This window comes from Neodiprion fabricii, chromosome 4 (genome assembly GCF_021155785.1).
Source record: "Neodiprion fabricii isolate iyNeoFabr1 chromosome 4, iyNeoFabr1.1, whole genome shotgun sequence".
Lineage (NCBI taxonomy): Eukaryota > Metazoa > Arthropoda > Insecta > Hymenoptera > Diprionidae > Neodiprion > Neodiprion fabricii.
In genome coordinates, this window is record NC_060242.1 from 651,795 (window position 1) to 667,242 (window position 15,448).

Consider the following 15,448-nt stretch of genomic DNA (forward strand, 5'->3'; position numbering starts at 1 on the left):
ACGAATCAATTCTGAGACGGAAAATTTTCTGGTCAAAAAAAAAAGGAAGGCTAACCCCTTTGTATTTTTGGCGAAAATTTCCGCGATTTTCAAAAGTGCTGTAATAAATCAATTGTGGCACTATTCTGACGTAATTTTGCGAGAGAAATCGATTGGGCGCAGTCCCCATACGCTGCGATCAACGCATCGAAAGTTACAGCCAAAAAACTAAAACCTGAATTTTTGACATTTTTCAGCAGGTGCTTTTTTCCTCGTATCTTTTCTCACGTTGATCCCACGCTCCTTTTGCTGCGTTTTCTGAGTTCCTTGGGGTCCAATTGGTCGGGAAAGAGTCATACGAATCAATTCTGAGACGAAAAATTTTTTGGTCAAAAAAAAAGGAAGGTTAACCCCTTTGTATTTTTGGCGAAAATTTTCGCGATTTCCAAAAGTGCTGTAATAAATCAATTGTGGCACTATTCTGACGTAATTTTGCGAGAGAAATCGATTGGGCGCAGTCCCCATACGCTGCGATCAACGCATCGGAAGTTACAGCCAAAAAACGACAACCTGAATTTTCGACATTTCTCAGCAGGTGCTTTTTTCCTCGTATCTTCTCTCTCGTTGATCCCACGCTCCTTTTGCTGCGTTTTCTGAATTCCTTGGGGTCCAATTGGTCGGTAAAGAGTCATACGAATCAATTCTGAGACGAAAAATTTTTTGGTCAAAAAAAAAGGAAGGTTAACCCCTTCGTATTTTTGTCGAAAATTTTCGCGATTTTCAAAAGTGCTGCAATAAATCAATTGTGGCACTATTCTGACGTAATTTTGCGAGAGAAATCGATTGGGCGCAGTCCCCATACGCTGCGATCAACGCATCGAAAGTTACAGCCAAAAAACTAAAACCTGAATTTTCGACATTTTTCAGCAGGTGCTTTTTTCCTCGTATCTTCTCTCCCGTTGATCCCACGCTCCTTTCGCTGCGTTTTTGCGTTTCCTGAGTTCCTTGGGGTCCAATTGGTCGGGAAAGAGTCATACGAATCAATTCTGAGACGAAAAATTTTTTCGGTCAAAAAAAAAGGAAGGTTAACCCCTTTGTATTTTTGGCGAAAATTTTCGCGATTTTCAAAAGTGCTGTAATAAATTAATTGTGGCACTATTCTGACGTAATTTTGCGAGAGAAATCGATTGGGCGCAGTCCCCATACGCTGCGATCAACGCATCGAAAGTTACAGCCAAAAAACGAAAACCTGAATTTTCGACATTTTTCAGCAGGTGCTTTTTTCCGCGCATCTTCTCTCCCGTTGATCCCACGCTTCTTTTGCTGCGTTTTCTGAATTCCTTGGGGTCCAATTGGTCGGGAAAGAGTCATACGAATCAATTCTGAGACGAAAAATTTTTTGGTCAAAAAAAAAGGAAGGTTAACCCCTTTGTATTTTCGGCGAAAATTTTCGCGATTTTCAAAAGTGCTGTAATAAATTACTTGTGGCACTATTCTGACGTAATTTTGCGAGAGAAATCGATTGGGCGCAGTCCCCATACGCTGCGATTAACGCATCGAAAGTTACAGCCAAAAAACAAAAACCTGAATTTTCGACATTTTTCAGCAGGTGCTTTTTCCCTCGTTTCTTCTCTCCCGTTGATCCCACGCTCCTTTTGCTGCGTTTTCTGAGTTCCTTGGGGTCCAATTGGTCGGGAAAGAGTCATACGAATCAATTCTGAGACGAAAAATTTTTTGGTCAAAAAAAAAGGAAGGTTAACCCCTTTGTATTTTTGGCGAAAATTTTCGCGATTCTCAAAAGTGCTGTAATAAATTAATTGTGGCACCATTCTGACGTAATTTTGCGAGAGAAATCGATTGGGCGCAGTCCCCATACGCTGCGATCAACGCATCGAGAGTTACAGCCAAAAAACGAAAACCTGAATTCTCGACATTTTTCAGCAGGTGCGTTTTTCCGCGCATCTTTTCTCCCGTTGATCCCACGCTCCTTTTGCTGCGTTTTCTGAATTCCTTGGGGTCCAATTGGTCGGGAAAGAGTCATACGAATCAATTCTGAGACGGAAAATTTTCTGGTCAAAAAAAAAAGGAAGGTTAACCCCTTTGTATTTTTGGCGAAAATTTCCGCGATTTTCAAAAGTGCTGTAATAAATCAATTGTGGCACTATTCTGACGTAATTTTGCGAGAGAAATCGATTGGGCGCAGTCCCCATACGCTGCGATCAACGCATCGAAAGTTACAGCCAAAAAACTAAAACCTGAATTTTTGACATTTTTCAGCAGGTGCTTTTTTCCTCGTATCTTCTCTCACGTTGATCCCACGCTCCTTTTGCTGCGTTTTCTGAGTTCCTTGGGGTCCAATTGGTCGGGAAAGAGTCATACGAATCAATTCTGAGACGAAAAATTTTTTGGTCAAAAAAAAAAGGAAGGTTAACCCCTTTGTATTTTTGGCGAAAATTTCCGCGATTTTCAAAAGTGCTGTAATAAATCAATTGTGGCACTATTCTGACGTAATTTTGCGAGAGAAATCGATTGGGCGCAGTCCCCATACGCTGCGATCAACGCATCGAAAGTTACAGCCAAAAAACTAAAACCTGAATTTTCGACATTTTTCAGCAGGTGCTTTTTTCCTCGTATCTTCTCTCACGTTGATCCCACGCTCCTTTTGCTGCGTTTTCTGAGTTCCTTGGGGTCCAATTGGTCGGGAAAGAGTCATACGAATCAATTCTGAGACGAAAAATTTTTTGGTCAAAAAAAAAGGAAGGTTAACCCCTTTGTATTTTTGGCGAAAATTTTCGCGATTTCCAAAAGTGCTGTAATAAATCAATTGTGGCACTATTCTGACGTAATTTTGCGAGAGAAATCGATTGGGCGCAGTCCCCATACGCTGCGATCAACGCATCGAGAGTTACAGCCAAAAAACGAAAACCTGAATTCTCGACATTTTTCAGCAGGTGCGTTTTTCCGCGCATCTTTTCTCCCGTTGATCCCACGCTCCTTTTGCTGCGTTTTCTGAATTCCTTGGGGTCCAATTGGTCGGGAAAGAGTCATACGAATCAATTCTGAGACGGAAAATTTTTTGGTCAAAAAAAAAAGGAAGGTTAACCCCTTTGTATTTTTGGCGAAAATTTCCGCGATTTTCAAAAGTGCTGTAATAAATCAATTGTGGCACTATTCTGACGTAATTTTGCGAGAGAAATCGATTGGGCGCAGTCCCCATACGCTGCGATCAACGCATCGAAAGTTACAGCCAAAAAACTAAAACCTGAATTTTCGACATTTTTCAGCAGGTGCTTTTTTCCTCGTATCTTCTCTCACGTTGATCCCACGCTCCTTTTGCTGCGTTTTCTGAGTTCCTTGGGGTCCAATTGGTCGGGAAAGAGTCATACGAATCAATTCTGAGACGAAAAATTTTTTGGTCAAAAAAAAAGGAAGGTTAACCCCTTTGTATTTTTGGCGAAAATTTTCGCGATTTCCAAAAGTGCTGTAATAAATCAATTGTGGCACTATTCTGACGTAATTTTGCGAGAGAAATCGATTGGGCGCAGTCCCCATACGCTGCGATCAACGCATCGAGAGTTACAGCCAAAAAACGAAAACCTGAATTCTCGACATTTTTCAGCAGGTGCGTTTTTCCGCGCATCTTTTCTCCCGTTGATCCCACGCTCCTTTTGCTGCGTTTTCTGAATTCCTTGGGGTCCAATTGGTCGGGAAAGAGTCATACGAATCAATTCTGAGACGGAAAATTTTTTGGTCAAAAAAAAAAGGAAGGTTAACCCCTTTGTATTTTTGGCGAAAATTTCCGCGATTTTCAAAAGTGCTGGAATCAATTCTTTCAGGCACTATTCTGACGTAATTTTGCGAGAGAAATCGATTGGGCGCAGTCCCCATACGCTGCGATCAACGCATCGAAAGTTACAGCCAAAAAACGAAAACCTGAATTTTCGACATTTTTCAGCAGGTGCTTTTTTCCGCGCATCTTCTCTCCCGTTGATCCCACGCTTCTTTTGCTGCGTTTTCTGAATTCCTTGGGGTCCAATTGGTCGGGAAAGAGTCATACGAATCAATTCTGAGACGAAAAATTTTTTGGTCAAAAAAAAAGGAAGGTTAACCCCTTTGTATTTTCGGCGAAAATTTTCGCGATTTTCAAAAGTGCTGTAATAAATTACTTGTGGCACTATTCTGACGTAATTTTGCGAGAGAAATCGATTGGGCGCAGTCCCCATACGCTGCGATCAACGCATCGGAAGTTACAGCCAAAAAACGACAACCTGAATTTTCGACATTTCTCAGCAGGTGCTTTTTTCCTCGTATCTTCTCTCCCGTTGATCCCACGCTCCTTTTGCTGCGTTTTCTGAGTTCCCTGGGGTCCGATTGGTCGGAAAAGAGTCATCCGAATCAATTCTGAGACGAAAAAGTTTTTGGTCAAAAAAAAAGGAAGGTTAACCCCTTTGTATTTTTGGCGAAAATTTTCGCGATTTTCAAAAGTGCTGGAATCAATTTTTTCAGGCACTATTTCGACGTAATTTTGCGAGAGAAATCGATTGGGCGCAGTCCCAATACGCTGCGATCAGCGCATCGAAAGTTACAGCCAAAAAACGAAAACCTGAATTTTCGACATTTTTCAGCAGGTGCTTTTTTCCTCGTATCTTCTCTCCCGTTGATCCCACGCTCCTTTTGCTGCGTTTTCTGAGTTCCTTGGGGTCCAATTGGTCGGGAAAGAGTCATACGAATCAATTCTGAGACGAAAAATTTTTTGGTCAAAAAAAAAGGAAGGTTAACCCCTTTGTATTTTTGGCGAAAATTTTCGCGATTTTCAAAAGTGCTGTAATAAATTAATTGTGGCACTATTCTGACGTAATTTTGCGAGAGAAATCGATTGGGCGCAGTCCCCATACGCTGCGATCAACGCATCGAAAGTTACAGCCAAAAAACGAAAACCTGAATTTTCGACATTTTTCAGCAGGTGCTTTTTTCCGCGCATCTTCTCTCCCGTTGATCCCACGCTCCTTTTGCTGCGTTTTCTGAATTCCTTGGGGTCCAATTGGTCGGGAAAGAGTCATACGAATCAATTCTGAGACGAAAAATATTTTGGTCAAAAAAAAAGGAAGGTTAACCCCTTTGTATTTTTGGCGAAAATTTTCGCGATTTTCAAAAGTGCTGTAATAAATTAATTGTGGCACTATTCTGACGTAATTTCGCGAGAGAAATCGATTGGGCGCAGTCCCCATACGCTGCGATCAACGCATCGAAAGTTACAGCCAAAAAACGAAAACCTGAATTTTCGACATTTTTCAGCAGGTGCTTTCTTCCTCGTATCTTCTCTCCCGTTGATCCCACGCTCCTTTTGCTGCGTTTTCTGAGTTCCCTGGGGTCCGATTGGTCGGAAAAGAGTTATCCGAATCAATTCTGAGACGAAAAATTTTTTGGTCAAAAAAAAAGGAAGGTTAACCCCTTTGTATTTTTGGCGAAAATTTTCGCGATTTTCAAAAGTGCTGGAATCAATTCTTTCAGGCACTATTTCGACGTAATTTTGCGAGAGAAATCGATTGGGCGCAGTCCCAATACGCTGCGATCAGCGCATCGAAAGTTACAGCTAAAAAACGAAAACCTGAATTTTCGACATTTTTCAGCAGGTGCTTTTTTCCTCGTATCTTCTCTCCCGTTGATCCCACGCTGCTTTTGCTGCGTTTTCTGAGTTCCTTGGGGTCCAATTGGTCGGGAAAGAGTCATACGAATCAATTCTGAGACGAAAAATTTTTTGGTCAAAAAAAAAGGAAGGTTAACCCCTTTGTATTTTTGGCGAAAATTTCCGCGATTCTCAAAAGTGCTGTAATAAATCAATTGTGGCACTATTCTGACGTAATTTTGCGAGAGAAATCGATTGGGCGCAGTCCCCATACGCTGCGATCAACGCATCGAAAGTTACAGCCAAAAAACGAAAACCTGAATTTTCGACATTTTTCAGCAGGTGCTTTTTTCCTCGTATCTTCTCTCCCGTTGATCCCACGCTCCTTTTGCTGCGTTTTCTGAATTCCTTGGGGTCCAATTGGTCGGGAAAGAGTCATACGAATCAATTCTGAGACGAAAAATTTTTTGGTCAAAAAAAAAGGAAGGTTAACCCCTTTGTATTTTTGGCGAAAATTTTCGCGATTTTCAAAAGTGCTGGAATCAATTCTTTCAGCCACTATTTCGACGTAATTTTGCGAGAGAAATCGATTGGGCGCAGTCCCAATACGCTGCGATCAGCGCATCGAAAGTTACAGCTAAAAAACGAAAACCTGAATTTTCGACATTTTTCAGCAGGTGCTTTTTTCCTCGTATCTTCTCTCCCGTTGATCCCACGCTGCTTTTGCTGCGTTTTCTGAGTTCCTTGGGGTCCAATTGGTCGGGAAAGAGTCATACGAATCAATTCTGAGACGAAAAATTTTTTGGTCAAAAAAAAAGGAAGGTTAACCCCTTTGTATTTTTGGCGAAAATTTCCGCGATTTTCAAAAGTGCTGTAATAAATCAATTGTGGCACTATTCTGACGTAATTTTGCGAGAGAAATCGATTGGGCGCAGTCCCCATACGCTGCGATCAACGCATCGAAAGTTACAGCCAAAAAACGAAAACCTGAATTTTCGACATTTTTCAGCAGGTGCTTTTTTCCGCGCATCTTCTCTCCCGTTGATCCCACGCTCCTTTAGCTGCGTTTTCTGAATTCCTTGGGGTCCAATTGGTCGGGAAAGAGTCATACGAATCAATTCTGAGACGAAAAATTTTTTGGTCAAAAAAAAAGGAAGGTTAACCCCTTTGTATTTTCGGCGAAAATTTTCGCGATTTTGAAAAGTGCTGCAATAAATCAATTGTGGCACTATTCTGACGTAATTTTGCGAGAGAAATCGATTGGGCGCAGTCCCCACACGCTGCGATCAACGCATCGAAAGTTACAGCCAAAAAACAAAAACCTGAATTTCCGACATTTTTCAGCAGGTGCTTTTTTCCTCGTATCTTCTCTCCCGTTGATCCGACGCTTCTTTTGCTGCGTTTCCCGAGTTCCTTGGGGTCCATTTGGTCGGGAAAGAGTCATACGAATCAATTCTGAGACGGAAAATTTTTTGGTCAAAAAAAAAGGAAGGTTAACCCCTTTGTATTTTTGGCGAAAATTTTCGCGATTTTCAAAAGTGCTGTAATAAATTAATTGTGGCACTATTCTGACGTAATTTTGCGAGAGAAATCGATTGGGCGCAGTCCCCATACGCTGCGATCAACGCATCGAAAGTTACAGCCAAAAAACGAAAACCTGAATTTTCGACATTTTTCAGCAGGTGCTTTTTTCCTCGTATCTTCTCTCCCGTTGATCCCACGCTCCTTTTGCTGCGTTTTCCGAGTTCCTTGGGGTCCAATTGGTCGGGAAAGAGTCATACGAATCAATTCTGAGACGAAAAATTTTTTGGTCAAAAAAAAGGAAGGTTAACCCTTTTGTATTTGTGGCGAAAATTCTCGCGATTTTCAAAAGTGCTGTAATAAATCAATTGTAGCACTATTTTGACGTCATTTCGCGAGAGAAAACGATTAAGCGCAGTCTCAATACGCTGCGAGCATCGTATGAAGAGTTGGAGCCGAAAAACGAGAACCTGAGTTTTCGACATTTCTCAGCTGGTGCTTTTTCCATCGTAACTTCTTTGCTGTTGATCCCAGGCCAATTTCGCTGCGTTTTCCTAGTTCCTGGGGGTCCGATTTGTCAGGAAAGGTCGATACAAATCGAATCTGAGACCAAAAATTGTTCGTCGAAAAATGAAAAAAAAGTAAGGCTAACCCCTTTGCATTTTTGGCGAAAATTTTCGCGATTTTGAAAACTGCCGGAAGAAATTCTTTCCGGCACTATTTTGACATAATTTTGCGAGAGAAAACGGTGGAGCGCAGTCCCAATATCCTGCGAGCAACGTATTAGGAGTTACAGTCGAAAATCGAGGAATTTCATCATTCAAACCAGACTCAACCAATCATCCTTGAAAAAGCATCTCTTCTTGTGGATAATCCAAATTGCGAGGATGCACCTCAGAATTTAACGTCATGTCATGTCGTCAGTTGGTATTTCTTCAATGAACCAATATCTTAGTCTTATCAGTCACACAGAACGGATCCAAGGATTGCTGCAAAATGATGCAAACTACAAGACGCTGACCTAAAAAGGGAGGAAGTTTCTAGAACTTCGTATACTTGGATGAGGTAAAGGCGATCAACTTGACTGATTCAGAATATCAAAGATTTTATTGAAATACTACAACATGTTTGATGCTTCTGATGTATTTCAGGTATCAATTGCATTTTAATCGTCCTAATGAATTAGGGACGATTCGTTATATTTATCACCAATTTCTCCGATAACTTTCTTCACGAAGGCAGGTGATGCTTCTCGGAGATCATACGCCCATCCCATTTTTGAAAATGCATCAATCCATAATGTGGTGAAATTGAATCTCATGTATGGCCATTCAGAAGCCTTGTAGTCCCAGGGGAACGTGTGGTGATAATTGTGAGAGCCTTCACCGCCTGACACCAAAGAAACTATGGAGTTTTCTGCAGGATTGATCACTCTGCGAACAAATAAATTTCAACAGGTTGACTCGTCGTCTAGCTATATCTTGTCAATTCACACATGCGTTGGAGATCCTTGATTACTTCCGTACCTGTTGTATGGACGATGGCCCCAAAGATGTGCAAAACTGTTGACGGACCAAATACCATTAAGGACCAGCACGTAGCGTATGAAGCATTGAGTTAAAATCGCATGCAGCAACGTTTCACCCCAAAATATAACTGGTACTGCCGTCGGAATTACGAAGCAAAACATGATGTACAATTCTTTTTCATATCTGTGAATATTTGGTGATTTATCAGTTTTGTTTTGTTATTTTTATACGCGCTCTTTTGTAAGACCTACGTCTATAGACATACATGGATCGAAATTGTATACGTGAACTCGACTACACACTTCATCTTTCCAACTCACGGATAGCAGAAATAATCGTCCAAATTTTTAGAGTACTCACTTCTTATTGAACATACTTCAGCTCAGGTTCAAAATTCTGACTAGATGTTTAAAAAATTACTTTATTATATGTGGGTTTCTTGCTGAATATACGTATCGTGTAGAATTTTATATTTTACGTAAGAGAAAAAATGCTACAAAATTCCATGCACTTCATTCAGTAAAATTAATACTTCAAATTTTTAAACCCACCCCATAAAACGGTTTACCATTTGATCTGCACAGCAGATAGTCCAAAAGCGTACACGCCGCAAGCGAACACAAATCCTACGTGAAATAACAGGAGCTGCAAAACGTTTTTCCATATTATATTCTGTCGAATTTGGCCCGACTTAATTGGCTTCAGGTCCTCCGATTTACTGAACAACTTTTTGCGCGATTCCTCCAATACGTAATTCTCGTCGGAAAGCATCCTGATACTGTTTATTAGAATCACTATTGACAGACTAGTGAAGTTGGCTGAATGTCAGCTTGTTATATACCCGTCAGCGCACCCCCGCAAGACTACAAGTCGAGTATCTGTAGAAACGCTTTGACCTGTAGACCGGTGAAACACCGCTTATGTGTGAGGCCTGCGATCAAATCTTTTCTAAAAATTGTAGAAAACTCAAATTGTGTGGAAAAAAAAACAGAGTACCTTTCAAAGCGAGAACAATCACAGAAAAAATCGCGCGCCTAATCTGAGAGATCAAGGGTAAAACCCAGGTCGAATTGGCGTGGAATGCCCAATGTATAATGCTTAGAGTCGTCCCGCGAACTATGCGTAGAATTTAGATGATAATACTTATTATACATACATGCGTGCTTATTGGCAACTCTTTCGAGGAAATATCACGCTCCGCTTAGCTGCCCTCAAAGGTTAACGGAAGCAGAATAATTGTCATTGAAGGATCCCAGTTAAAGAATCCAGCATGCCCGTGCATTGTACAAAATCGCAACGTAAATTTGCATAGGTCATAATCGAAGGAGAAATTTGAATACCAAAGTGTCGCTGTATACGATGTGTTGTATTACGCGCAAGACTTTTTAATAAATTAATCCTTCAAACCGACGTCAGTATGACCTCTAGATTTTCCGCGGACGCCTTGTGTGACACGTGTAGCAAAACTGCATAGCGAACATTGCTTGGAAGTAATCAAGTGGTGGGGTTCATTGTACCGAAATAAGTTACCGTCAAGTGACTAGAAAGTGATGGACATCACTCTGAGCTTATGAATTATACGTGAACTTGAAAAATGTTGGATGTTAAATGTATGGCTGTCAGTAATACTGTAAAAATTACATAAAGTTCAATAAAGAAAAAAAGAAATCAAAATATCGCGGGTTCCGACTTAGGGATTTTACGTGGACTGCTCTGTTCTAAACACAGTCAGGATTAATAGGTACGCAAATTTCGCGTATGAAAACATGTTCTTCAAATACGTGAAACAATATAGTCTAGCGGCTACTAGGGGTGCGCGTCATTGGAAATTAGGTACCGATTTTTGGTACAGGTTTCGCATAGGGTAGTTTCTCTGTACCGAAATTTCAATAAATCCCGAAGCACTCACATTTCGGTTATACGGTATACAATTATAAATTACGTCTTGTGGAGAATATGCTGAGTATTCTACGATATCGATGAAGTTTATCAAATTACTGAAAACTCTTCTAGTCCAGAATCTAGTTCTCACGAAGATATCAATATCAGTAATCGTAGGTAGGTCTATCTGGTGGACGCAAGGGCTACGCGCATTCAAACATCCCCGCGCATCAAGCAAAAGTTTGATCTTGCAGCCATCCGGCGTCTTTGCCAACGATCCGCGTTCTTATCGAGATGGGCACCCGCTCAGGTGACATCTTACCGTGATTCCGTTTCACGTGCATCGAACCTAGACTCTCGATCCGCCTCGAGTCATCCGTTATTCGTTTTTCCCACTGAAAGGCTCCGCTTTGTACCTCGCGTTTTGAATCGACTTTCCACCCATCTGGGTGTTGGCTGCTCTGGTAGGGCATTCGTCAGCGGCTCAAACGATTTAGAGTTTTCCGTTGAAAGTGGAGAAGGCACGTCAATGGCGGAGTAATGGAGGTTGTCTCGCCTTCAACGCTTCGCTGACGAGCCTTCATTTTTTCCGATTCTTCAATTCCTTCTTCCCTCTGCCCATTACTCGCCCAAACCGAAGTTCCTCATGCTCATGAAACTTGGATTCAGCTAATGCATGTCACATTGAAATCGCTCTGTCACCGCGTTAGCGTTCGTCAAAATACACGCCCAAGAGCCTTGACGAGTAGCCGGTTATCTTCCTGGCATTACCGCTGTAGAGTCACTCAAATATCGCGTGCGTTGATCAGGAAACAAAAATCTTTTCTCCTCGCAAGGTACCGTGTAAGTTTCAAGCAGAAATTACGCCACTGAATTCAAGGATCGCCACGCTCAAGGCCTCCAAATATATGTAATAACGCGCACAAAGCCTCCGGAACCATCTTTATCTGTGCGGTCAATTGAGTTGCAGCTATGCCAATTCGCTTGCTTAGTTGAAGTTGATCCTGCAGTAGGTACTCCTCTTCGGTGAGTCGAGAGGTTATCGCGGTCTGAAGTGCGAGGCGTAATCCGTTCTACACCTTCTGAAGCACCTATTAACTTATGTAGAAATTATGGCGAATCTCTCGGTGCTGTTCGGACAACCGGGTCACCGGGTCACATTAATTTTGCATCGTTCGCCAAGGAGTCGCAGGACGACTCTGGGTCAGCATCGATCTTCTTCGCCGGGTTTTAGATCGCATTCTATATCGAAATTTTGAGCCGGCAATTTTTTTCAATATTCCCATATTCGTCGCGACATTTCCTTTTCACTAATTGTATTGCTTTAATTACCTTCGTCCGCACATTGCCGTTTCTCTGGATGCAATAACATCCGGTTGGTTCTTTTTACACTTAGCGTCAAGTCCCCGGGAAGAGGAAAACGGACTAACGATTTGAGAGTTTCAGACGCGTAATAACGACCGCACCGAGCCTCCAGCTCCCAACTTGTCTCCAGACAGCCACTCGACGTTACCGAGACGAAAGGATCTCCACGACGCAAGTACTCAACGGTAATAACCTTCTCCGACCACTTCGACGTACAATTAAAAATGTTGCGAATAAAACAGTGGGGTGACGACTCCTTGCTTTCCACAATGGCTTCGAGAGTTCATGTTGTCAACCATTGCATTAGAGACCCTAGGGCTAAGACACGACGCATACCTGTAAAATAACAATACATGAATAAATATATTTGAAAATGAATGCGTTCATTTTGTACCTTCAAACAGCAATCCGTTTACAACACGTCTTTTACGAACCCTGACATTGTTACCAGTTTGCCAACTTACATGGTTAAGCATGCATTGCTCCAACGTATCACGGAGAAGACACGAAGCTGCGATCATCAATTGCCAGCCGGTTTCATATGAAACTTATCATTCCTGGCGAAGCGGGTAATTCCAAACGGAACACTGAGCTACGTGATCCAGCTTTGCAGCCTCGCCAACTCGGGGATCGATTAGTTTGACAAATCCTCGGGCACTTTTATATATCTCGGCGGAAAGTTGGCCGTTCAGAATCCAGTTACAAATAGGTTCGTTTTATCAAGAGAATTCAATTGGCGGATATTAAAGGCGTGCTTTATCACACGTAAGCCCTGCGATTCCTGCCGAGTCTCTCAGTTTTACCCATTCAGTACTTCCTCTTCGTCCTTCGCCGTGGGTCGTTTTCAGCTGCGGTAGTCCAGCGGGCTTCATGAAATACTATAATCCTTTCAGATGTCGCCTATTTGTCAGGTCTGAGAATGAAGTTCGCGATAAAAATGACACCCCGCACCTCATTATTCACGGAGCTCGAGTTCAACTCTCGAGTCGATGCGAAATTCAAACTTTCAACAAAGCTTGCCTGCAGAATAAGAAAAAATCTATGGGTTCGCGTTGCGTTGAGTGGAATAAAGAATTAAGGAGGGGGGTAAACCGTGGACGGTCTAAGATCATACCTATTTTTAGGAGTGTTTTTTAAAGAAAATGAAAATACTTGGATCAATTTGAATTTGAGGACTTTATTATTTATAGTTTCAATAATATTTTAGAATTTTTGCATTCAAATTAATAACAAAATGACGGCATGGCGCTTACAAGTAGGGAATTCCTCGGTCAATTTTTATCCGTTCAACTTGAAGTTTTGACACAATCTTTAAAACTTGTTTATCGATTCGAGTTCGTGGCTAGATTTTTGAATTTTAATCCCAACATTTTTTTATACACATTTCTTTAACAATTTGTCGATCGACAAATGAAACTTTTTGTTGATTAAAACTTTTATATAATTGGAAGAACTCTAATTTGAAAAGGTGTTATTGACTCCAAAAAGTTTTTCCATTTGTTACAAGTTGGAACTATAAAAAATAAATCCCTCAAACTGAAATTCCTCCAAGTATTTTCAGTTTCTTTAAAAAATAAATCCTAAAAATAGCTATGATTTTAGACCGTCCAAGCTGTCCTCTCTCCCCCACCACCCTTTAAAAAGTAGCTCTAACACGCTGTTGGAGTACCGAGCAGCTTCTCGTGCTAATTGCACTATTTTAATTCCCAGAACAACGAGGTTGTTTGGGTAAGCCAGTGCTTGGTGAACTATCGAAAAAGGATTAGCGCAGGGGAACACCAGCCACGGCTGCCAAGTGTCTGCCTGTACGAAGGCGAATGCCCGTCGTTGAACTACTTAGGTTATTAGGAGAATTAGACGGTAAGCCGTCTCGAGTTCCCGGTTAATTGATCCACCGCAGGTGTCCCGAGCACACTGCGATCTGTAGGAGGCAATTATCAAGAATCCTCAGGCCGTTCGAAGTTTTCGAATTAATTTCGTCGTCCAAAAGGAGTCGATTGCACTCTACGAATTTTCGTCCAACCTAGCCGTGATGACAGTGGAGCATCTTTTATACACATGTCTTGCTTACTCGCGTAACTTTCACTCTTGGGAAATGCAGCGGGACGTAGAGGTAGTCACAGTTTATTTGCCACGCGACAGGTTCCCTAGGCAAGAGGAATAGAGAGTGGGAGAGAAGCAGTCCCAGCTGTGTTAGTCAATTACATCAGCTCACCTCTCTGCATCTCTCGAATGCAAACCCGGCGGAGCGACCCCCCGTACAACCAATTACCACTGCACAAACATGCTTCCGTCCGTCACTACGGATATTCGCGCATCCCGCCTTCTTCGGCAAACGACAAGTTGGGCTCACCTAACACGCACATCTGTTGGGGTGGTTCATTTTTAACTTTTCTTTTTTACTTAAAGTGCCGCTCGAGAAATTTGTGACGGACACTGAAAAAAAAAAAAACCGACGCAAAACATGGACGAGGTAGGAAAATATTTAGAGGTAGCTACCAATTATTGTAATATTTTTTATTTAGTTTCATGCGGCACCTTACTGTCTTATATTGTATGTATTAGGTTGTTTTTTCGTATCGTGATCCAATTAATCATTGTTCATAAAAATCAGTACTGACAACGAAACGAGGGCATCAAGGTGATGCGATACTCCTATTACGGTAGTAAAGACTGTTATTCAGATTTCTTCGAGATTAACCGTTCGGATAAAAGACGAAAACTGCCAAATGCAGGATTGTTGGGCGCAGTTTGCTGTTGATTGGTGTAAACTAATACATACGAGTCCGTAAGGTGTGCACATAAAAATAAATAAAAAATATAACTATAATTGGTAGCGACCTATAAATATTTCCCTACCTCTTCCAGGTTTTACAGCAACGTTTTTTTTTAGTATTTGACACAAATTTTACGAGTGACCCCTAAAAAGAAGTAAAAAAATTAACTACCCCAATATCTATAGACATGAGATACCCACTGTGCGTTGGCCGGAGAGAGAAATTTCCGCGCGATACTCTGCACCAAGGCTTTGAAAAGTTTTCGACCACTCGGTCACCTCGTGTTTTGCGAATGTTTGCTCTCAGTTGTTTGCCAAATTATCGAACCGGTATGCTGCGGTTCGTGCCACTCTTGACACTGCAAACATAATTCGTTATTAACATAGAGTACACACATTTGTCAATAATTGATTAACCTTTGCGGCATAGTTTGCTGCACCGTACGGTTTGATCGTAATAAATCAGAAGCCGACGCGGAAGTGACCGGAAAATTCTTTTTGCAAATTTTTAATACATAGCTTTACTAACCAGCCATATTTTTTCCTGCATGACTAATTTACGATCAGCAGCGAGTGCAGTCATAATAATTTTGTACCATTTCAAGTGCAGGGGGATTAATTACGGCTGTTATTTCATCTCTAATTAAAATTCGTCGACGCGGCGCGGAGGTGAATTATATACGTGCAATCCCTGGGAAATAAAACGACTTTAAAGCATCAGTACGAATTAAACTTCATGCGGTACTAATTAGCCTGCTTTGTAATTCACGC

At 41.6% G+C, this 15,448-nt stretch overlaps 1 protein-coding gene across 1 annotated transcript; it reads right to left on the minus strand.

The window, feature by feature from the left end:
• Positions 1-8,214: 8,214 nt before the first annotated feature.
• LOC124180959 (acyl-CoA Delta-9 desaturase-like) lies at positions 8,215-9,029 on the minus strand. Its single transcript, XM_046566962.1, has 3 exons — positions 9,016-9,029; positions 8,653-8,838; positions 8,215-8,559 (listed from the first exon to the last, which is right to left on the minus strand). Exons 1-3 carry the CDS (start codon positions 9,027-9,029, stop codon positions 8,301-8,303), a joined length of 459 nt encoding a protein of 152 aa, XP_046422918.1. The 3' UTR covers positions 8,215-8,300.
• Positions 9,030-15,448: the final 6,419 nt, after the last annotated feature.

Coding starts and splice junctions, on each gene's coding strand:
- LOC124180959 (XM_046566962.1), bottom strand. Junction 8,560..8,652: donor GGCCATCGTCCATACAACAG/GTACGGAAGTAA, acceptor ATTTGTTCGCAG/AGTGATCAATCCTGCAGAAA.